The sequence below is a fragment of the Adelges cooleyi genome, unplaced genomic scaffold (genome assembly GCF_023614345.1).
Source record: "Adelges cooleyi isolate 19-005CV unplaced genomic scaffold, UGA_ACOO_1.1 ACOO_flye_CR_arks_rails_tigmint_CR_PRNA_249, whole genome shotgun sequence".
Lineage (NCBI taxonomy): Eukaryota > Metazoa > Arthropoda > Insecta > Hemiptera > Adelgidae > Adelges > Adelges cooleyi.
The window spans coordinates 557,399-581,023 of record NW_026095914.1 but is presented as its reverse complement, the minus strand read 5'-3'; the positions used below and the strand labels follow the sequence as shown (position 1 = coordinate 581,023).

The following is a 23,625-nucleotide window of genomic DNA, read 5'->3' as shown; positions in this document are numbered from 1 at the left end:
ACTTTAACATTTTTTATTTTGTAACGTAGTACTATTTATTCTGGTTCTTACTTGTTGTCGTTAATTAATTTATTAATCGATTCGAATATCTGTGTTTCGGTGACGGTCATCACGTCGAGTGAAATGGCCATTCCGGCGTCGACCAGATTGGCAATGTTTCTCGGTTGATCGTAGAAAAGTGGAAACCCTAACATCGGAACTCCGGCATCGACTGCTTCAAACACGCCAGATATTCCACCGTGACCGATAAACAGCTTGATATTCGGGTGCACTAGGAAAAAATCAGTTTATACTTTTACATGTTCGCAATGGATATAAATTATTACATAAGGTCTCCTCACTGATTCTTACAGAGAATATCGCGTTGAGGGAACCAATTTCTCGTCATCACGTTGTCCGGTTTGTCTTCCATTTCGCTCTCATATTTCCACAGTATTCTCTGAGGGAGGCGCGCAAGAGCTAGTTTAAATGCGGTTTTAATGTGGTCTGGAAATGATGACATTTTTATTGTCGATCCAAACGTGAAGTAAATAACTCCATTTGGTGAATTTTCAATGAACTCTCGTATGTCCTAAAATTATTATAACAATTTCGTCGTGTAAGGCTAGGAGCTGATTCAATGCGATGATAGGTGTTAAGTGAAGTTTGTAACATATCAAATATTATATAATTTGTAGATAATGGGTAAATGATAAAAAATACTAAAACAAATATGATTACTGTTAAGCAGTGTAATTAAAATAAAATAATTTTCCGTTGAAAATTCTATACATATATTAATCTATTTTCCATTTAAATAAACCCCAAAATATGATGCTGGGTTTTTTTTTATTTAAGAATAACTTTATACATTTTTAAGACACTTAATTGTAACACGCGGCGTTTGAAAGCTCTTCAAGATAGATTAAAATTATAACTGAGTTTCGACAATTTATTTAGTCGGAAAACCTCTTGAAATCTTGAAACAAAGGCAATAGATAATAAGGTCAATATGATCTGAAATAATAAAATCAATTCGATATTTATAGAAAAATTTGTTTTTTTTTTTGTGTTTTATTATTCCGAGGGTTTTATCGATTAAACTACTTGTCAAAATTAAATTATAGTAATAATCACACATGAAAAAATATGTATAAGCTTTTAAATGTCGGGATTTAGAATCAAGTGTGTTAAAAGTTGATCAAGTTAGGTTAGGTCAGGTATACGTAATTAAAAAAACCTAGTAATATATTTTGTGGGTCATCTAAACGGGGAATGACATTTTTTCTTTTACCAGACACTTTTTCAACTGTATACAGGGTGATTTTTTTTATCATGAGCCACTCAATATCCCATAGGGTTTAATAAGAAGTTAACATTTTTTTTTCATATTGTTTTTATACAATGTTATCTCAACTTTTCTCAATCTTTTTCTAGTTTACCCCCCTTCTAACTTAGTTATTTTGATAGTAACTTTTGAAACTTAAATAGTAACGTACATACTTTATTAACTTTTTAAGTTGAGAATAATGTACTAAAAATGTTGATTGGTCGAAAACCAGTTTCGGGTAATTAATTTTGAAGTTATTGAAATTTCAAGTTTGATTGGGAGGGGAAGTGGAGTTTAGTATTATTTTAATTTGTGCGCACTTCCCATTCCATCTTAAATTTTAAACTCTTATAACTAAATTACCCTGTATATATATATATATATATATATATATATAAGTATATACAGGGTGATCATTTGTTTATGAACCAATGAATATCTCATAAATGTGTTTAAATAATAGTGTTTTTTTTATATAATGTTTTAAATACAGTGTTCTTAATTGGTCACAGTGCTTTCTGCTTTTACGCTCTCTTCTAACTTAATTTTTCTTATAGCAACTTTTGAAATCTAAATAGTAACGCACACATTCCATCAACGTAAAAAATAAAGAATAATGTATTTAAAATTTTGACTGGCCCATAACTAGTTTTGCAGTTATCAGAGTTTCAATTTTGAAAGGGGGGTGAAAACAAAAAAAAAATTATGAAAAATTGAGATCACATTGTATAAAAATTCAATAATACTGAGATATTTTCAAGTTGTTAATAAACCAAAAAATAGGATTTTAGACTTGCATCCTTTCTCATCAACATGGTCTGATTTTTGTAATTTGTGTATTTTTTAATGATTATTGAAAACTTACATTCGGTATAGCATTTGGTTCGGGAAGGTGAATGCCGCCGATTTCTATGAAATTGGGTGGCATGGGTCTGGCCGGTTCGACGATGACATGACTGTTTGCAAACACCAAGGACGGTACGACCGGTTCTATATAGTCGTACGGTTTGGGGTTGGACTTGATGGCTCTGATTTCAAAGTACCACAAGAGGAATTTACTGGATTTGTAGATGAGGAAATTGAGCAAACGTTGTTGGAACGACTTTGGGTAGCTGAAAGACGAAATCAAACTCGACACGTACGCCGGGTTGGACTCTTGGCCCAAACACGACGATTCCAAGTAAGTCGGTAACGGTGACGGGAAGAGATAAATCAGAGGCAAACGGAGCCGGCGAAACAAGTGTGACATACAGTGCGAAGCATACGTTTCGCTGACGATGACATCGAACTCATCGGTATTACCTGCAGTCATGAGCGTTTTTATTTTGGAATTAGAATAAATAATATCACACAATTGTCTGTTGTGGTGTACTGCGAAGTTCATTTGATTGTTTATAGGATTTAGAAGCTCTAGATATTCCACCAAATCCAAAGCCATGAACATTGATCCCTTAAAAACGTTTTCCGTATAGTTTTCTCGTTCGCCGTCTGGAAACCAAGTGAAAACCGTGACGTTATGACCGGCGTCGGTCAGCGAATGCAAATATCCATTCATGAAATTCCAATGACTTTTTGCCGCTATCGTATGTACGGCCAAGACCCGTAAGCCTGCCTCTGTTGGATGTAAAAACAGCGAAGCGAACGCCAAAAACGCCGACACAATCGACGGTAAAATCATAATGGTGAGGTGAGTTGTTACAGTGTTTGACTGTTTCAGTGTCTGGTGAACTAAAATACTACACACCGAACAGGATGTTTTAAGTGTTTTAAAATAGAATAACTAGGCTTGTAAATTTTAATGAATTTCATATCTTAAGTTGTAAAATAACTCATGGCATCTTTTATAATATTATGTCAATGATAAATGTTAATAAACTGATAATATGAAGTGTATTTTAAATACTGATTGCTTTCGCGTGTAATAAATTCATTAAATAAATATTTTATTATTCGTACATTTTATAAATGATTTCAGGTTATACAGAGGAGATTTCTATAGTTTATGTTATTATATTACAGTTGTACGGCTTGTTGATGATTTATAGACAAAAGATTCCAAAGGATTACACAAAAGTTATATAGTATTGATGCAGAGTTTAAAATATATATTTATTTGGTAATGATAAATTTTATTTTGTATCACTAGGCCAATATTTATCACTTTTAGCATAGAGGGGTCTGTGCATGAAACAGACGGAAAGGTTTCGAATAAATGCTTCGATACGAATCAGTGGTTAGTATGTTCAAACCAATCAAAAGTAAGCCAAAACCAAGTAAAGTATAAATCAGGATAGCAGAAAAATATTAAAGTGATTTGCAGTGTTTACAAATATATTTTTAATTAACCGAACACATTTATTTTCCATTACTTAGCCATTATGTATGGATTGCTTGCATTCATCTCATTCCCCTTAAGCTTAAACTGGATTAGTGCAATACTCAACAATACAATTATCAACACTCAAAATAAGAAAAAATATCTTGGTTTAACGCTAGACAAACGTCTAACTTGGGGACCTTACCTCACAGAAAAAAGGACAAAATTAAATATTAGATTGTATCTTCTCCGCCTGGTGTTTAAATCCAACCTGCCACTCAAGACTAAATAACCAGATCACATTATAAAATAACTCTATGAAAAAAAAAAATTAAATTGCTAATTAAACCTGTATATATATATACACAAGTGTTTCACATAGATACGACAAAATATGATACAACTTTTGTCGTAGTGAATATTTTTAAGTTATGATTACTAGTTTGCGCTATAAACACTAAGATATCATTAAGATGGTCAAACATGTAAGCAAATTATTTAAACAATTTATAACGCCTTCCACCCCCAGAAAATAAGATGCGCTTGTATGAGGTTCCACTGTTCCATACACGCCAAAACTGCTAAAATTTGTAATAAATTCATATAATTAATCGATTAAAATATTTAAAACTCTTCAGGACGTACTAGAGCCCATTAAAAAAATTGCCAATTGGAGTAATTTAATTCACGTTTGGATCGACAGTAAAAATGTCATCATTTCCAGACCAAGCTCTTGCAGCCTCTCATAGAATACTGTAGAAATATGAGAGCAAAATGAAGGAAAAACCGGACAACGTGATGACGAAAATAGATGGTTCCCTCAACGCGATATTCTTTGTAAGACTCAGTGAGGAGACGTTTAGTCTGTGTTAGATTTTTTTTAATTTTTACTATTTACTTATGTTAATTATACTGTTTACACTTCGCAGTGGTGTACCAATGATTTTAGGACTGTGGGACAGCATACAATTTTGAGGGGCCTCTATGTTATCCACTACCAATAATAGTTACTATCACTAACTACTGTACATAACTTTTAACTTTTTTATTCGTTTTTTTTTTTAAAGATATACAACTTGCTCACTTTAATTATTAAAATTAAAGCTTAACTAGAACGCTGCCAGTTTCGACTTTTGATAATAAAACCTATTTAAATTAATTATAAAGTATAATAAACTGAAATTAGTAATTTTTCAATTTATAAAGATTTTCTTCGGTTTTTCATTAGGTAGCGAAAATGTATCAATAACTTTCTTGAAATCAATATCTTCAGCTATGATTCTTTCTATACTTAGTATAGCTTAATTTGATAGCCTATCTTCACACATAGTAGAGCAAAGGTCTGTTTTAAGCAGCTTAAAGGCGACTAAAACTTCGTTCAACAGTGACACTGCCTACTGGCAATAAATAAAATATTTTATATTATATGTTTATATGTTGATACTGTGTTTTATATATTGTATTTTTTTAAAACAATTTTACATTTGTTTTTCTCTAGCAAATCCCGTGTATTGCGTTAAGCTTAGATTGGGTTTGACGCTGTCGATGTCGGAGAAATGGTAGGTTTTACTCGAACTTTATTTACATGTGACCAAATAAAAAACTTTTAGCAAAAAATGCATGTCATGTCCCGCCTCACGTGCTCCTTACCTATACAAACCCAACTGAAAAAAACCAAAAACAACAAATCTACCTTTCAATAATAGTATAAGTTGCAGAAGCCTAAGGGAAAAAAATGATTATGACTAAAATCACAGAATATGTTATAAATCTATATATATATATATGATAGATTTAATAATATATTCTGTTGAAAATTATGATAAATTTATCGATTTTAACGACAATGATAATTATAAGAATATTAATGATAACAATGACAATGATAATTATTATAATAATAATGAATAAAATATGTTCTCTTTATTAGTTTTAATAAAGCTCGTTAAACTGTTTATCTTATTTACAAGTGTGTTGGTATTTTATTCTTTCTCCGTTAGGTGAAGTGTTTTATTTTATTTTTATCACATGTAAGTTACATAACCCTAACATGTTATCGTCAGTAAACATCTCTGCACAATAATATGTGTGTCAATTACTATATATTATTAATCTTGTCATGAAAAAAAATTAGTAGTTGAATATCTGGCGATGTGGCATAATGTGTAAAACTCTATGCACTCACCTTACGCCTTACTATGGAGTTCTTGCAGTAGCGCGTGTTGTTCATCGGTTCCATTCGTTTTTTAAAAAAGTAAAAAAGACAATAATAATTTGTCCCTAACCATCATGCTGTTAGTGTCGATTATCTCGTTCTTTTTAGCGTCGGCTTCGCTGTTTTCACGTTCAACCGGGGCAGGCTTACGGGTCTTAGCCGTGAATACGATACCTGCCAAAAGTCATTGGAATTTCATGAGAGGATTTTTGCATTCGCTGACCGACGCCGGTCATAACGTCACGGTTTTCACTTGGTTTCCAGAAAGCGAACGACGAAACTACACAGAAATCATTTTTACGGGATCGAGGCATTTGGAAAAGGATTTGCTTGAATTTATAGAGTTTCTAAGACCTCCGAACAATCTAATCGACACAATGGTAAACGTTAACAGAGAACAATGCGATGTTGTATTTTCAAATTCCAACATGAAAGCCATCATGGCTGCGAGCAATACCGACGAGTTCGATGTCGTCGTCACCGAAACAGTAGCTTCAGACTGTATGTCACATTTGGTCCATCGTCTCCGCCTACCTCTAATTTACCTCTTTCCTTCGCCAATAATAACTTTCTTAGAGTCGTCGCTGCTGGGACAACAACCTAACCCCGCTTACGTGTCGAATTTTATGTTGTATTTTGGCTACCCAAAGTCATTCCAACAACGATTGCTAAATTTTCTCACCTACAACTACAGTAAAATTATGTTTTGGTATTTTGAAACCAGAGCCGTTAAGTCCAACCCCAAACCGTACGACTATATACAACCGGTCGTACCGTCCTTGGTGTTTGCAAACACTCATTTCATCGTCGAACCGGCCAGACCCATGCCACCCAATTTCATAGAAATCGGCGGCATTCACCTCCCCGAACCAAACGCAATACCGAATGTAAGTCATAAATAATCATTAAAAATATATATAGGATAAATTATATTTATCTACAAAAAAATATACAAATCGGACGTTGTGAGAAAGGGCACAAATCTAAAATCCCTAGTTTTATGGCCACGACAACCGTTAAAAAAAAAATTATATTTTACTAAATCTGTATAAACATTTTTTACTAATTATTTAATTACTTATGATATAAAGTTAGAAAGTTTAAAATATAATATAAATAAATACTATAAATCACTATTTTTACCCTTAATTGTTTGTAAAAAATGCTTACTATTTCTCATTCAATTCAAGCACTACAACAATAAGTTAAATTACATTTATTTAATCACCGAAAATTGTAAATTAAACGGTGTTAGTGAGAAACATGATACAAGTACATAAATTAATACTATAAATCACTATATTTACCCTTGATTATTTGTAACAATTGCTTACTATTTCTAATTCAATTCAAGTACTAAAACATTTTTATTAACATATCAGCCACTTATACAATAAAAAAAAAATATTTAAAATTCTTAACTATAGTATTTTAAATTGTAATTTCGTTATTATATGTATACAATACGATGCTAAAGCTTTTTCCACATGTACAATGGTACTCGTTTTTTTTCAATTGACCTAACACCTATGGCATCCTCCCTCTCCCCATTGAGCCGAGCTTATTATGGACAACGCCTCATTTACAATTATACGCCTTCACTTTTGCGTTATACTTTACAAGTCGATACTACTATAATAGTAATAGCTATAATATTTTCATAAAATTAATCGATTAAAATATCGACTTCAGGACATACGAGAGTTCATTGAAAATTCACCAAATGGAGTTATTTACTTCACGTATGGATCGACAATAAAAATGTCATCATTTCCAGACCACATTAAAACCGCATTTAAACTAGCTCTTGCGCGCCTCCCCCAGAGGATACTGTGGAAATATGAGAGCGAAATGGAAGACAAACCGGACAACGTGATGACGAAAAAGTGGTTCCCTCAACGCGATATTCTCTGTAAGAATCAGTGAGGAGACGTTAAGTAATAATTTATATCTATTTCAAACCTGTAAAAGAATAAACTGATTTTTTCCTAGTGCACCCGAATGTCAAGCTGTTTATCGGTCACGGTGGAATATCTGGCTTGTTTGAAGCTGTCGATGCCGGAGTTCCGATGTTAGGGTTTCCACTTGTCTACGATCAACCGAGAAACATTGCCAATCTGGTCGACGCCGGAATGGCCATTGCACTCGACGTGATGACCGTCACCGAATCTCAGATATTCGAATCGATTAATAAATTAATCAACGATAAAAAGTAAGACCTACAGTCAAAAATAAAATGCACATGACGCATAATATGATGCACTATAAAAATGTACAGTAAAAGTCAATTTTTATTGACAATGAGAATGAAGTATAGAATAGATACACGTTGTTATAGTCTTAAACTCTTGAAAAATGCATATGTTAGGTGAATACAGGCAGAAACTAATTAATAAGTCCAAGCAATTTATAGTATTTTATTATTTTTTTAAAGATATAATGTTACAAATTTAAACTCATTTACTGTCATTATTTTTTTATTTTTATAAAACATTTTAGAAAAAAAAACATATCCGATGTTTATGGGTCAATATGTACATGGTTAGTGCAAGTAGGCATAATAAGGCAATAAAATCCAAGTAATTTTTATTAAAAAAACATAAAGATTGAACTAAAATGAATACACTTATTACTTTTATTCCTGGTTTTTTAAATTATTTTACTTAGTAATTTTTGTAATGTTATTAGAACAAGATTCACTAATTATAAACCAGTCAAAATCTTAGAAGGCACCAGAATTTTAAAAATTATTCTTAGTTTTTTTTTAAGTAATATTTCGCTCAATTTTTGTTTATTTTTTAAAAATATATCCCCATTTCCTATGTGTATTGTGTAAAGTTATTGTACATAGTTTATTATTTTGTTTAGTAAAGAATAATTTGATGAAAATTTTAACTGAACGATAACTAAGTTTGGTAATTTACTTTAAAAGTAATTAAAATACAAATTTAAAACGGGACGAAATATGTGGCGGGTCACCTAAGTTATTTGGGTGCATTACTATCCTCCCCCGAAATTTCTACTTGCCCTAAGTTTTAAACCTTAAAAATAATTATGCAAACACTGTTTTTAACCAGCCAACATTTTCAGCAAGTGAATAAAATAATATATGCGTACCTATAATAAAATATGCGTTACCATTTAAATATTTTAAGTTCATAAGTTTTAACACCTACGGCTTATATGGTTGAAAGTTATATATTAAATTCGGGCTAAATAATAACTGTAAAAACATATAAAAAATAATAATTCAAAAATGTAATATCGACTAGATATGTGAATGTTTAAAGATTTAAACACAACTCAAATATTAACTATAGATTAAAAACTATCCTAGTTTTAATAATTGTAAATATTTTAATAATTAACATTGTACTCTTAATATTATGAGTATAGGTTTATTAATAAGTGAAAAATAACCTTCAAGTGCTTCGAATGACAAATTTGTTTTTAGACATATTAAAAATTATTATTTATTTTGTTTAACTTGTGCTATGTTACTTCAATTAGGTATTCGTCTAACGCCAAACTAGCTTCCAAGCGTTTCAAGGATCGCCCAATGTCACCTGCTAAATCAGCTGCTTACTGGACGGAATACATTGTACGACATAATGGTGCACCACATCTTAAGACAAAAGCGTTTGATCTCACGTGGTACGAATACTACCTTCTAGACATACTATCTCTGATACTCGTCACGTTTTCGGTCATTGGCTATATTCTCTATAAATGTTTAACTGTTATATGTAAACAATTTTTTTCAAGTTAAAGATCAAAACTGAGTAAAATTTGTATAATTGTTCTTTTTGGTTGTAAAAAAGATTTAATGTGTTTCGTCTACACCAATAATAATTACTCCCAACGATCAAACTTCTTCGAGGGAAAATAAAAGTTATATTTTCTTATTTTTCTACTTACTATGTAAAGAATATCTTATATAATTTTGGTGTTAACTTTTTTTTTTAAATACATACTTATACAGTTAGTCTATATGAATATTACTTGTATATATATACTTCTGTTTTTGAATTCATCTAATACCTAAAAAATATTATTTTACTATTCGTATTTTAATTCAATACTGAGTTGTACAACAAGTAGGATAAAATTATTTCAACTCATAGAATTGGTAAATTGTATCTTAATTTTATGACTTGTTAATGCCTGGTCTTAGACATTGTAAAACATATTTTCAGCACCGGATGACTGGTGATTATTTCACCTAGAATTTGGCTACGGTAAAATAGTGTTATTTTTCTATTCTTTTTTTTGTATTTTCATAATAAAAAAATATGATTACACTTTTTATAAAAAAATTGTATATGTTGTGATTATATTCTAGATCTACCTTCAGTCTAATTTTCAGACCATTATTTCTAAAATATCGCCTTAGAAGGTCTAAAGAAAAAATCCACCACTTTAAAGGGGTAAGGTTTTATGATATTTGATTGGCTTGTCAGCGCGTTAAACGGTAGTACTATGCCTAAAGAATATTCAACACAAATTTTGAACTGATAGGTGTAAGTCATTAATACAATGATCTGACAATCTGCGTGTTTGTGTAATAATATAATATAATTTAATTATTTTAAATCAAACAGAGGAAGTTCTAGCATTTATATTATTGTATTGTGGTACTATAGTGGGATATAAAAAAATGGTCTAGCTTTTTATAGTACCATTTTAAGATCTACATTTAGCGAAATCCTCTTTTGAACTATAATACTACACAATTTTAAGTCGTTTGTAAGCCTTTTGTGAGCTGATCAAGTTTTTCCCTATTATCATCTCCTGGCCTAAGCAAATTTTACATCTTTTTTTTATTATGTTACAATAATTCACTAAAATAGTATGTTAAATTAAATTAAATTTAAAATATTAATTTTATTGGTTTCCAAATTGTTACGAATGGGACAATAATGATTTATTAGTATAACAATACCTGTTTAAATTTTGTAATGTAACTTTTATTACTTCATATTATGAAAATAACAATATTTGTATTAGGTAATTTAGTACTGAAAGAAATCTGAAAGTAATTTCATCCCAATCAAACGTTTTAACAAAAATCTTGTTGTGAAATTAGTGAAGTAGAAGTATAGACCATTGAACGGTGTACAGTTAAACCAAGCACAGCACAGTCTAAACCAAGTAAATTTTAAATCAATACAGAAGAGGTTAGCAAAGCTGAGTCAAAGGAATTATTAAATCTGAATGTGATTTCGTTAAAAATCAAACGCTTTAAATATTCAAATATTCTTTATACTTCTGAACCAGATATAACCCGTGTATGTATCTAAAGGTGGCTCCACTGCATCTACTAACTTCGTATTATGTTGCTTTATAAACAAGCTCTAACCTTTTGAGATAGATACACTTTATAGATCTTCTTGTCGGGTATACTACATAAAAATCTATAGTCTTGGTTTGTAATAATTGTTAGCTTATTGTTCAATTTATTACTTATTGTCATAGCAGCTTATAGTCCCTTTGGAATTTTCATAGAGTAAGTTATTTTCACCTCAAAGGGTTACTAGCACTAGATGATCATAATATATTATAAGCAAAACTTATCTTAATAGAAAAAGTAAATTGCTATTGATTATTTAAAAATAATGACTAGAACTATACTCAAATACCGATTTCATTCATAACGAACATATTTATATAGAATAATTCAAATGTATGCTTAAATGTATAATTATAATAAGCAGATATTATTTGCTTAGGATAACATTTTCATAATACTAAGAATATACACACTTTATACATACAAAAAATAAACTATTTATCTTAAAACCAATGTTTATGTTTACTATTTTTTAATAATATACATTTTTTTCTAAGACTTTGCACAATACAGTTTGACAAATAAAACAATTTTCGTGATTTTCGTTTCAATACAGAATGAACCAACTTGAACAAACAAACTATATTAGTTTCCTGTCCTAAAATTGGAAGGGTTTTGAATATGTCAATTGCTTGCCTACATCTCACTGGCCATAGGTTAGAACTATTTCATTTCCGTCAGTTGTCTTATTAAATATGATTTATACTTCAAAGACAGATGAAATTTGAACCGAAAAATTATATTAGTATTTTTGATCATGGTTTACAAAATATTTTTAATATTAGTGTAGTTATACTAATTCTCGATAAATAATTAATCTATTATACAAAGCACAAAGAAGCCAGACGCAAACTTTACTCGGTTTTGAACTTTAACTTGAATACAAATTTGTTGTATATAACTTTTAAACATTTATAAATAATAAAGCCAATTACTGAAATCGTGACGAGTATCAGAGATAGTATGTCTAGAAGGTAGTATTCGTACCACGTGAGATCAAACGCTTTAGTCTTTAGATGTTGTGCACCTTTATGTCGTACAATGTATTCCGTCCAGTAAGCGGCTGATTTAGCAGGTGACATTGGGCGATCCTTGAAACGCTTGGAAGCTAGTTTAGCATTATACGTGTACCTAATTGTAAATAACAAAAAACAAATAAATTAAAATCAAGTTTCTTAATGCTTAAACACATATTTTTTTATTCTTAAAAGATTTGAAGAATATGAAATAGTTTTATGTTTTGTAAAGGAGCCGGTTTTAAACTGATATTGACACCACCTAATCTAACTGACTTCTTATTTAACTCCCATTTCCATTGTGGACTTACTTCGATTGCAAACCACTCATCATAAACCGTCGTGTATTGTTTAATTATAAAATAGTTTCAATTAAATTATTATAATTTAAATCTTTTTGATTAATATTTTAGTATAGTTTTAATAAAAAATATTGATGATTATTTTTCATTTATTCACAAATATGTAATTATATTATTAAGTTTTATTTTTGGATTAAAGAATTTTATAAAAAAAATTAGCCTGAACCGCAAAACCAATATCAACAATAATGAATCCCTGTTGCACCCATATTTATACACAATTGTCGGGACATAGTGAGGACGGGAAGGTCACAGGTCTAAGGACATTTTTAGAACTGAAAATTATAATATCACTTATTTACAAACGCTTCGATACAAATCTGTGGACAGTAGGTTCAAACCAGTATAGTCCAAACCACGCACAGTAAAAATCAGCACAGAGAGAAACTAGAAGTAGTAATTGTGTGAGGGTGGTCCAGTGATCACAGATAAAAATACAGTTATTATCGTAAAAAGCATAGTACCTTATGTCAATTATGAGCCTTAAAATTCATTTTTAGTATTAGGGTGTATACGATTAACATTGATCATCTGTCTATAAAAGTGTAATGTCATAGTTGCCCATATTATATAATAGATAACAATAAAATCAAAATATTTTCATACCTTGACGTGGAAATTAACTGTGTCTTTGACTCTTTTTGACTTGAAAAATATTGTAGGTGAAGCCACAAAAAGGGGAAAATATAATTTTAACTGTAGTCAATTTCCAAAATTTCTTTAGAGCTGTGGCCTTCACGTCCTCACTATATCCCGACATTTATGTATAAATATTATTTGTAGTATATTTTATGGGTGCAAAAGTGATTCATTATAGTTGATACTGGTTTTGCGGCTCAGGCTGATTTTTTTATAAAATTCTTTATTACAAAAATAATACTTAATAATATAATTACATAATATAATTTATTAATAAATGAAAAATGATCATCAACATTTCTGACACAAAATGTTATTAAATTAAAAACAGTTCATATTCAGTTTTAATATTGGTATTTTAATTTAAGAAAAAGAGTTTACCATTTCATGTTTTACCGAAGCTACTTACGCCTACTTAATTAAGTACCACTTGATGCGTTTTACTTAATACGGACAAAAGTTTAGATTAAATTATTTAGTATTCTTAATTTTTCCACGCAGTATAATATTTCGAGTTATTATTTTACACTTCATTCTCATTGTCAGTAAAAATTGACTTTTATTGTAAATTGTTCTGGTGCATCGTTCCACATTTCAATATTCTTACCTTATAACGTAATATTTTTTACCGCAGCTCTTACTTTTTATCGTTGATTAATTCATTAATCGATTCGAATATCTGAGATTCGGTGACGGTCATCACGTCGAGTGCAATGGCCATTCCGGCGTCGACCAGATTGGCAATGTTTCTCGGTTGATCGTAGACAAGTGGAAACCCTAACATCGGAACTCCGGCATCGACAGCTTCAAACACGCCAGATATTCCACCGTGACCGATAAACAGCTTGATATTCGGGTGCACTAGGAAAAAATTAGTTTATTCTTTTACAGGTTTGAAATAGATATAAATTATTACTTAACGTCTCCTCACTGATTCTTACAGAGAATATCGCGTTGAGGGAACCACTTTTTCGTCATCACGTTGTCCGGTTTGTCTTCCATTTCGCTCTCATATTTCCACAGTATCCTCTGGGGGAGGCGCGCAAGAGCTAGTTTAAATGCGGTTTTAATGTGGTCTGGAAATGATGACATCTTTACTGTTGATCCAAACGTGAAGTAAATAACTCCATTGGCGAATTTTCAATAAACTCTCGAATGTCCTGTAGCGATATAAATATTTTAATCGATTAATCATATGAATATAATAAAAAAATAATAGGGTTAGGTAACCTAACCTAACCTAACCGTGTATGGTACAGTGGTAAAGGCGTAAAATAGCGGAAGAGGCGTTACTATAACCTCCATTTGTTATACTTTTTTAAATAACTTTTATATATTTTTGGTTACCTTTTATGTTTAAATTTAACATAGCCACAAGTAAATTCGCTGAAAATGTTAATTGGTCGACTACCAGTTTTGGATAGTACTTAGCTATTTAATAAATTTATAAAAATAACTTCAAAAAGTAAAACATTTAAGATCAATAAAATTTGATGTGTTTTTTATAGCGCAAATGAGTATTTTAACTTTAAAATATTCACTTTAACAAAAGTTAAATAATTTGTCATATTTATGTGAAACACCTGAACATATATTATATAGATATGTGGGTTTTTTTTGTTGGTATGTACGCACATAAGTGGTTTAATAAAAATAATGGCGTTCTCAAACTGAAAATTATTGTCTTATATGTATAGTACTGATAACAGCAAATGCAGCCATAAAATTATAGGCACTGGGTATTAATGAATTATACAATTAAGATAAAACTAATATATTACTGATAATGAAACAATATTAAATTTACAAGCTACTACAAAAAAAGTTTATTAATGTAATTGCAATGGGAATAGTAAAATGCAAATAATACGAGTACGCTTAAATAAGAATTTTAAATTATTAATAAATTGATATACTATTTCAAACAAAATTTACTTGAACTTTTTTTATCTATATCTATATTATTTTATTAAAGCGATATCACACGTTATCTGGAATGCGCTTTTTAAATGATCCCTATTAAAAACGCATTTTAAAGGTTTATAATATCTTATATTATGTTTCTTTATTGCATTTAAGCTTAAGAGCCTACCCAAAAATAACAAACACTTTTAGACAAATTGTAATTTTTTGCACTTTACTTGTGCTACAGGACACAAGGTTATACGCAAGAAATGTTTTAGACTAGTTAATTAAACCAAGACAAAGGTCACAAGTTTTTCAACATATCAATTTTAGTTTCTAATCTAATGAAATTTGGTGTACGTATGCTTGTGTATTTTGTACAAGAAACTTTTATTTAACTTGATATTTTTTTTTAAACCTTTATTACAATAACTCATAAAGCTAATGTATACGATACGACTTTTCAAATATATTGAAAAAAAAACCCTGCAGTTAAGTGTTGTAAATAATTATTTTTTTAATAACGGGTGTTGTGTCCAGAAAACTATATTTTTAATGATTATTTATGACTTACATCCGGTATTGTATTTGGTTTGGGAAGGTGAATGCCGCCGATTTCTATGAAATTGGGTGGCATTGGTCTGGCCGGCTCGACAATGAAATGACTGTTTGCAAATACCAAGGACGGTACGACCGGTTCTATATAGTCGTACGGTTTGGGGTTGGACTTCATCGCTCTCGTTTCGGTATACCACAAGAGGAATTTACTGTATTTGTAGGTGATAAAATTTAGCAATCGTTGTCGAAATGACTTTGGGTAGCCAACGGACGACATCATGTTCGACACGTACGCCGGGTTGGGCTCTTGGCCCAGAAACGACGACTCTAAGTAAGTCGGTATTGGCGACGGAAAGAGATAAATCAGAGGTACACGGAGACGGCGAACCAAGTGTGACATACAGGCCGAAGCTAACGACTCGGTGACGACGACATCGAATTCGTCGGTATTGCCCGCCGCCATTATCGTTTTGATTTTGGAATTTCCATAGATGATGTCACATTCTAATCTGTTGAGGCGTACCACGTGGTTGATCAGATTGTTCGGAGGTCTGAGCCGTTCTTTATTTTCGACCAAGTCCAGGTTCAAACGCATCGGTCCTTTCAAAACGATTTCCGTGTAGTTTCGTCGTTCGCCTTCTGGAAACCAAGTGAAAACCGTAACGTTATGACCGGCGTCGGTCAGCGATTGCAAAAATCTGTCCACGAAATACCAATGACTTTTTGCCGCTATCGTGTGCACGGCCAAAACCCGTAAGCCTGCCTCGGTCGGATGTAAAAATAGCGAAACTATCGCCACAAACACCGAGACAACCGACACTATGAACATTATTGTTGCGTTTTAATTTTTAAACGGATCCAACTAATCTTTACCGCGCGCGTTGGTTATGTTCCGTGGTCTGACGGCAGGTTGTTCTATAAAGCTTAACAGAAATAAATTGATCACATTGTCAATGACTGTTTCGTTGCATAACCAGAAAATTAATATATAATATTATAAAAAATAGGTACTCGCGATAAAACGTTTGGCATCGTAATACTCCTCTATTCCCGAAGGGAAAATGATAGGATAGGTAAACTTAAAACACTTCATAAAGATAAGGGAAACAAATTAACGAGTATTAATTGTTTGTTAAGTACATACATTTATATTTACACTTTTAAACCAGGTGGATATCGAACACGAAAATACATTTACACCGATGTGTATAGTGATAATTTAATTAAATTAAATTTAATCAGGTTTACATCCAATAGAACTAAAAATATATGTTAAAAAATCAGATCCATATTTGTTTTACGTGTAAGGGATGAAGATAAAAATGTACAACGTATTCAAAAATATAGTAAAATGTATAACTAATTATAGGAAAAACGTTAATTTACAAAATATTCGTACTTCCTGAAAATGTTAGTGAATTACATCAAATAGATCACCCTGTATAAAATAATACTGTAACCATTAGCTCTAGAAAAGCTCATAAAACGGTTTTCCTTGTCGATAAGTATGTTAGGGCTATAATATTCTTCTTCCAAGGTGAGAAGTGTTGAACATGTTATCATAAGCAAATATCGCCGTACAAAAATATTTACAGTAAATATTATATATAATTTATTTTGTAATGAAATTAATTAGTACTTGGATATCTGGCGATGTAACATAACGTGTGAAACTTTTTCATTAGGTTACTATTCGTCGTCGTTCGTTGGAGTTCATCAACAGTATCTCGTGATATTGATTAATTATAGTAATAATTTGCTCAGTATTTTTTTTTATTAATTGCATATTATTATTGAGTGTCATTAGTGGATGACTTCTCACGTCAAGCGTATCATGTTGTAAATTACTCTAACCATATAAACCTATTGTGCCCCTAAGGTATAGATTGTTTATCTCAAATAAAGAAAAAAAAAAAAAAATTGCATATTATCCACATAATATACAATGTAACATATCGTTTTCACTTGACTTAATAATTTAATCTAAACTTTTATCTGTATTAAGTAACGTATCAAGTGGTACATGGTTAAGTAGGTGCATGTAGCTTCTATAAAACATTAAACGGTAGACCTTTTTTCTTAAATTTAAATATAAAGATTAAAATGGAATACGAACTGTTTTAATTTTATTACTTTTAATGTTTAGTTGGAGCTTCGAAGCGGAGCTGAGAAGTTATTGTATATGTAGTAATGATGTGCTTTTGTATTTTTGTGTCTGTACCCACGATATCTCTTATACCGCTAACCGATTTCTTCGTGTAGTAACTCTATAGATCACAAATCGTACCTGTAAGGTACTTTATATTGGCCAAAATTTAAAAAAAAATATACATATTATTCGACTTAAAATCACGGCACTCCATATTTTTTTTTTTTTTTAAATAGTAGAACTAATTTGAAATTGTATGGAATTTTCTATTAACATTGACAAACCAAAAAAATATTAGAAATTCTTAATCTTTTTCCCTAAAGGGATAAACATTTTTCATATACAATTTATCAAAAATCCGTCAAACTTTTTTTTTATCACAAAAAAGGGGAAAATTACATTTTGACTGTAGTCAATTTTTAGGTTGTTATGTGTGAGTGAATCAACATTTGAACCTTTTAACCACAAATTTGTATTGCAACGTTTGCATAAAAGTGATTTTATAACTTTCAGTTATACTATTTTATAAATAAACAATACACGATGGTTTATGATGAATGACTTGCAATCGAAGTTATTCCACCATAGAATTGGATGTTAAACAAGAAGTCATTTAGATTAGGTGGTCCAAATATCAGCTTAAAACGTGTTCCTCTAAAAACTTTTTAAGAATAAAAAAATATGTGTTTAAGCACTATGAAACTTGTTTTTAATTGATTTGTATTTTTGTTAACGAACGGTCCTTAGTTTCTATGATAACGGTCAATTCCCAACAAGCGCTAAAATATTAGCTCACTTATCGTTGGCCATACTATAGTAATCCTTGGAGGTGAAAAAAACTTACTCTACGACAAGTCCAAAAGGCTAAGCTGCTATGACCGATGACAATAAGTAATTGAACAATGAGCTAACAATTACAAGCCAAGACTATAATATGTATTTTCAAGATTATTTAAAAGAGTTTTTGTAAAAATAGAACAAAATATTTTTTTAGACAAATCATGTTTGATTAAAATCAAACGCTTCGATGTGAATCTGGCAAAAGTAGAAATCTAGCACAGTGTGGACCAAGTACAGTATACACCAGCGCAGTTAGAAATTACCAAAGTGGTGGGGTCCAATATCCAAAGATTCGTATCAAATCGTTTTCTTGGATGTAATTTTGTTAATACCTTTAAATCACTGGTCTAGATGAAATTAATAGTATACCTTACAGAGAATTCCATAAAGAGTATCTATCTCTAACCTTGGGGCTCGTTTATAAAGCAACATAATAAGAAGTTAGTAGATGTAGCGGAACCACCATTAGATACCTAAAGGCTATTCGAGTTATATCTGGTTCAAAAGTACAGAAAATATTTGAATATTCAAAGTGTATGAATTAAATGAAATCACATTTAAATTTAATAATTCCTTTGGCTCAACTTTGCTAACTTCTTCTGTACTGATTTATACTTTACTTGGGTTAGACTGTGCTGGTCTAGACTGTACTGTGCTTGATAGTACTGTACACCGTTTGAATGGTCTATTGTTCTACTTCACTATTTTCTTGAACAAGATTTTTATTAAAAGGTTCGATTGAGATGAAATTACATTTAGATATGTTTTAATACTAAATTTCCAGTTTACTGTTATTATCATATGAAATAATAAAAATAATACAAACGTGTAGATTGACAAATCTTTATATTAATGACTTACACTTATCAGTTCAAAATTTGTGTTGAATATTCTTTAGGCATAGTACTACCGTTAAACGCGCTGACAAGCCAATCAAATATCATATAACCATTCCCCTTTTAAAGGGGTGGAATTTTTTTTTAGTTTTTTCAAGGTGATGTTTTAGAAATCATAGTCTGAAAATTAGACTTAAGGTAGATCTAAAATAGGGTAGTAACTTGTAAAAAAATGTTTAAAAATGTGTGTTAAATTTATTTTTTATTAAGATTACAAAAAAAAATAATGGTACAATCATATTTTTACGGTATCCAAATTCTAGGTGGCTATATGTGAAATTGTCAACCTGTATTGAAAATACTTTCACATACTGTGTTTTTTTTAAATATCTAAGACGAGCAATTAAGAAGTCATAAAGTTAAGATACAATTTACCATTTTTTTTAGTTGAAAAAATGTAATCCTAGTTGTACAACTCGGTGCTTAAATTAAAATGCGAATACTAAAAAATTACAGGTTAAAATATATATTTAAGTAGTACTGAAGCAGTATTCATATAGCAGTTAATAACTGTATACTACTTGTATGTAGTTGAAACGTCAAGTTAACACCAAAATTATGCATGATATTCTTTAGATAGTAAATGGACAAATAAGTAGTATAATTTTTATTTTCCCTAGAAGAAGCTTGATCGTTGGGAGTAATTATTAATATTGGTGTAGATCATACATTCTGGAAACACATAATATCTTTTTTATAAGCCAAAAAAAAAAAATGTATACAAATATTACTCAGTTTTGATCTTTAACTTGAATAAAAATTGTTTGCATATAACAGTTAAACATTTATAGAGAATAAAGCGAATGACTAAAATTGTGACGAGTATTAGAGATAGTATGTCTAGAAGGTAGTATTCGTACCACGTGAGATCAAACGCTTTTGTCTTTAGATGTGATGCACCATTATGTCGTACAATGTATTCCGTCCAGTAAGCGGCTGATTTAGCAGGTGTCATTGGGCGATCCTTGAAACGCTTGGAAGCTAGTTTGGCGTTAGACGAGTACCTAGTTTTAAGTAACATAGAACAAGTTAAAAAAATTAATAATAATTTTCAATATGTCTAAAAATAATTTTCTTATTCGAAGCATTTAAAGGTTATTTTTCACTAATTAACAAATCTGTACTCATAATATTAAGAGTACATTGTTAATTATTAAAATATTTACAATTATTAAACTAGGGTAGTTTTTAATCCATAGTTAATATTTTAGTTGTGCTTAAATCTTGAAACATTTACTATGTTTATGTTACTTTTTTAAATTATTGTTTTTCATGCTTTCACAGTTACTAGTTAGCCCGAATATAATATATATTTTTCAACCATATAAGCCCATCTTTTAGGTGTTAAAACTTATAAACTTAAAATATTTAAATAGTCACGTATATATTTTATTAACTTGCTGAAAATGTTGACTGGATAAAATCAGATTTGCATAATTTACTTTTAATGGTTTTTAATTGAGCGAAATATTACCTATAAAAATATAACAAGAATACTAAAAGAAGAATAATAAAAGGAATAAAAGTATACCATTAAAAAAAATTACTAAGTTTAATAATATACTTCAAAAATTAATAAATCCAGGAATAAAAGTAATAAAATTACGAGATTTATTCATATTTCAGTTTAGTCTTTATGTTTTATCAAAGAAAATTACCTAAATGTTCTTACCTTATTATAAAATCCTATAAACTGTTTCGACTTATTTATTAGTTTCTGCCTGTATTCCCCTAACATATGCATTTTTTAGGAGTTTAAGACCATAACAATGTGTATCGTTTTATACTTCATTCTCATTGTCAGTAAAAATTGACTTGAACTGTACATTTTTATAGTGCATCTTATTATGCGTCATATGCATTATATATTTGACTATAGGTATTACTTTTTATCGTTGATTAATTTATTAATCGATTCGAATATCTGTGTTTCGGTGACGGTCATCACGTCGAGTGAAATGGCCATTCCGGCGTCGACCAGATTGGCAATGTTTCTCGGTTGATCATAGAGAAGTGGAAACCCTAACATCGGAACTCCGGCATCGACTACTTCAAACACGCCAGATATTCCACCGTGACCGATAAACAGCTTGATATTCGGGTGCACTAGGAAAAAATCAGTTTATTCCTTTACAGGTTTGAAATAGATATAAATTATTACTTAACGTCTCCTCACTGATTCTTACAGAGAATATCGCGTTGAGGGAACCACTTTTTCGTCATCACGTTGTCCGGTTTGTCTTCCATTTCGCTCTCATATTTCCACAGTATCCTCTGGGGGAGGCGCGCAAGAGCTAGTTTAAATGCGGTTTTAATATGGTCTGGAAATGATGACATTTTTATTGTCGATCCAAATGTGAAGTAAATAACTCCATTTGGTGAATTTTCAATGAACTCTCGTATGTCCTGAAGGAGATATTTTAATCGATTAATTTTGTGAGAGTATTAAAGCTATTACTATTATAGTAGTATCTACTTGTAAAGTATAACGCAAAAGTGAAGGCGTATAATTGTAAAACAGGCGTTGTCCACATGCTCGGCTCAAGGGGAAGAGGGAGGGTGACAGGTGTTAAGTCAAATGAATAAAATGTGTAACATTGTAAATGTGGAAACAACATTATAATAAATAAATTTATATTTCAATTTGTATGGTTAAGGGTTTTATGTATGTGGCTGATATGTAGATACAAAATATATAATTAGGGTATTCAACCGAAACTGTCTTATTTTTAATATAGATTAACAATGATAATACACAAGTACTGTTCGTTTGTGAATCATAAATTGAAATTTACAATTTTTGGTGATTAAATAAATGTAGTTTAACTTATCGTTGTAGTGCTTGAATTGAATGAAAAATAGTAAGCATTTTTTACAAACAATTAAGGGTAAAAATAGTGATTTATAGTATTTATTTTTATTAGATTTCAAACTTTCTAATTTTAATCAAAATTAATTAAATAATTAGTGAAAAATGTTTATACAGATTTAGTAAAATACAATTTTTTTTTAACGGTTGTCGTGGCCTTAAAACTAGGGATTTTAGATTTGTGTCCTTTCTCACAACGTCCGATTTGTATATTTTTTTGTAGATAAATATAATTTATAAGTACCTTTATATATGTTTAATGATTATTTATGACTTACATCCGGTATTGTATTTGGTTCGGGAAGGTGAATGCCGCCGATTTCTATGAAATTGGGTGGCATGGGTCTGGCCGGTTCGACGATGAAATGGCTGTTTGCAAACACCAAGGACGGTACGACCGGTTCTATATAGTCGTACGGTCTAGGGTTGGACTTCATGGCTCTTGTTTCAAAATACCACAACATAATTCTGCTGTATTTGTAGGTGAGATAGTTGAGCAATCGTTGATGGAATGTCTTTGGGTAGCCGAATGACAACATGAAATTTGACACACACGCAGGGTTTGGATCTTCACCCAGAAACGACGCCTCCAAGTAAGTCGGCATTGGTGAAGGAAAGAGGTAAATTAAAGGTAGACGGAGACGACGAACCAATTGTGACATGCAATCTGAAACTAATGTTTCGGCGACGATGACATCAAAGTGTTCAGTGTTGCCCGCAGTCATGATGGCTTCTATTTTAGAATTTGAAAACGTAATATCACATGCTCTTCTGTTACGGTGTATAACGTGTCTGAGTAGGTTATTGGGAGGTTTTAGCTGCTCTTTAAATTCAACTAAATCCATGTCTAAACGCTTTGGTCCCTTAAAAACATGTTCTGTATAGTTTTCTCGTTGGCCTTCTGGAAACCAAGTGAAAACCGTAACGTTATGCCCGGCGTCGGTCAGCGAATGCAAAAATCCGTTCATGAAATTCCAATGACTTTTTGCCGCCATCGTGTGCACGGCTAAGACCCGTAAACCAGCCTGGGTCGGATTCAAATACAACAAAGCGAACTCCAAAAACACCGTGACAACCGAAAATAAAAACATGATTATAAGGCTAATTATTATTGTGTAGTACTTTTATTAATGACGGATCGAAATTCATCAATATCACACGCGTCACTAGTATTTTGTAATGTGGAAGGCAGTCGGCACA

General features: G+C 30.9%; 2 protein-coding genes across 8 annotated transcripts in view; one reads left to right on the top strand and one right to left on the bottom strand.

Annotated features, from left to right (window-relative positions):
• The window catches only part of LOC126837476 (UDP-glucosyltransferase 2-like), a 14,874-nt gene extending 5,061 nt beyond the window's left edge, over positions 1–9,813 (top strand). The window contains exons 1-4 of one of the 3 annotated variants that reach the window (XM_050571392.1): positions 5,776–6,728; positions 7,534–7,753; positions 7,834–8,053; positions 9,352–9,808. In XM_050571392.1, coding sequence (XP_050427349.1) covers positions 5,916–6,728; positions 7,534–7,753; positions 7,834–8,053; positions 9,352–9,610 — 1,512 coding nt within the window. In that variant the 5' untranslated portion in view covers positions 5,776–5,915 and the 3' untranslated portion in view covers positions 9,611–9,808. Of the gene's footprint in view, positions 1–5,775; positions 6,729–7,533; positions 7,779–7,833; positions 8,054–9,351 lie in introns of those variants that run through there. The other 2 variants (XM_050571393.1, XM_050571395.1) reach the window with 2 other exon arrangements.
• Positions 1–23,625, bottom strand: part of LOC126837474 (UDP-glucosyltransferase 2-like) — a 24,706-nt gene extending 1,081 nt beyond the window's left edge. Inside the window, exons 1-5 of one of the 5 annotated variants that reach the window (XM_050571389.1) lie at positions 22,704–23,625; positions 21,743–21,962; positions 21,443–21,662; positions 20,404–20,560; positions 11,678–12,165 (exon numbers count right to left, since the gene is read on the bottom strand). In XM_050571389.1, the coding sequence (XP_050427346.1) occupies positions 12,046–12,165; positions 20,404–20,560; positions 21,443–21,662; positions 21,743–21,962; positions 22,704–23,516 (1,530 nt within the window). In that variant the 5' untranslated portion in view covers positions 23,517–23,625 and the 3' untranslated portion in view covers positions 11,678–12,045. Of the gene's footprint in view, positions 1–51; positions 272–351; positions 572–2,174; positions 3,063–11,677; positions 12,166–15,687; positions 16,520–19,984; positions 20,561–21,442; positions 21,663–21,742; positions 21,963–22,703 lie in introns of those variants that run through there. The other 4 variants (XM_050571387.1, XM_050571390.1, XM_050571391.1 and 1 more) reach the window with 4 other exon arrangements.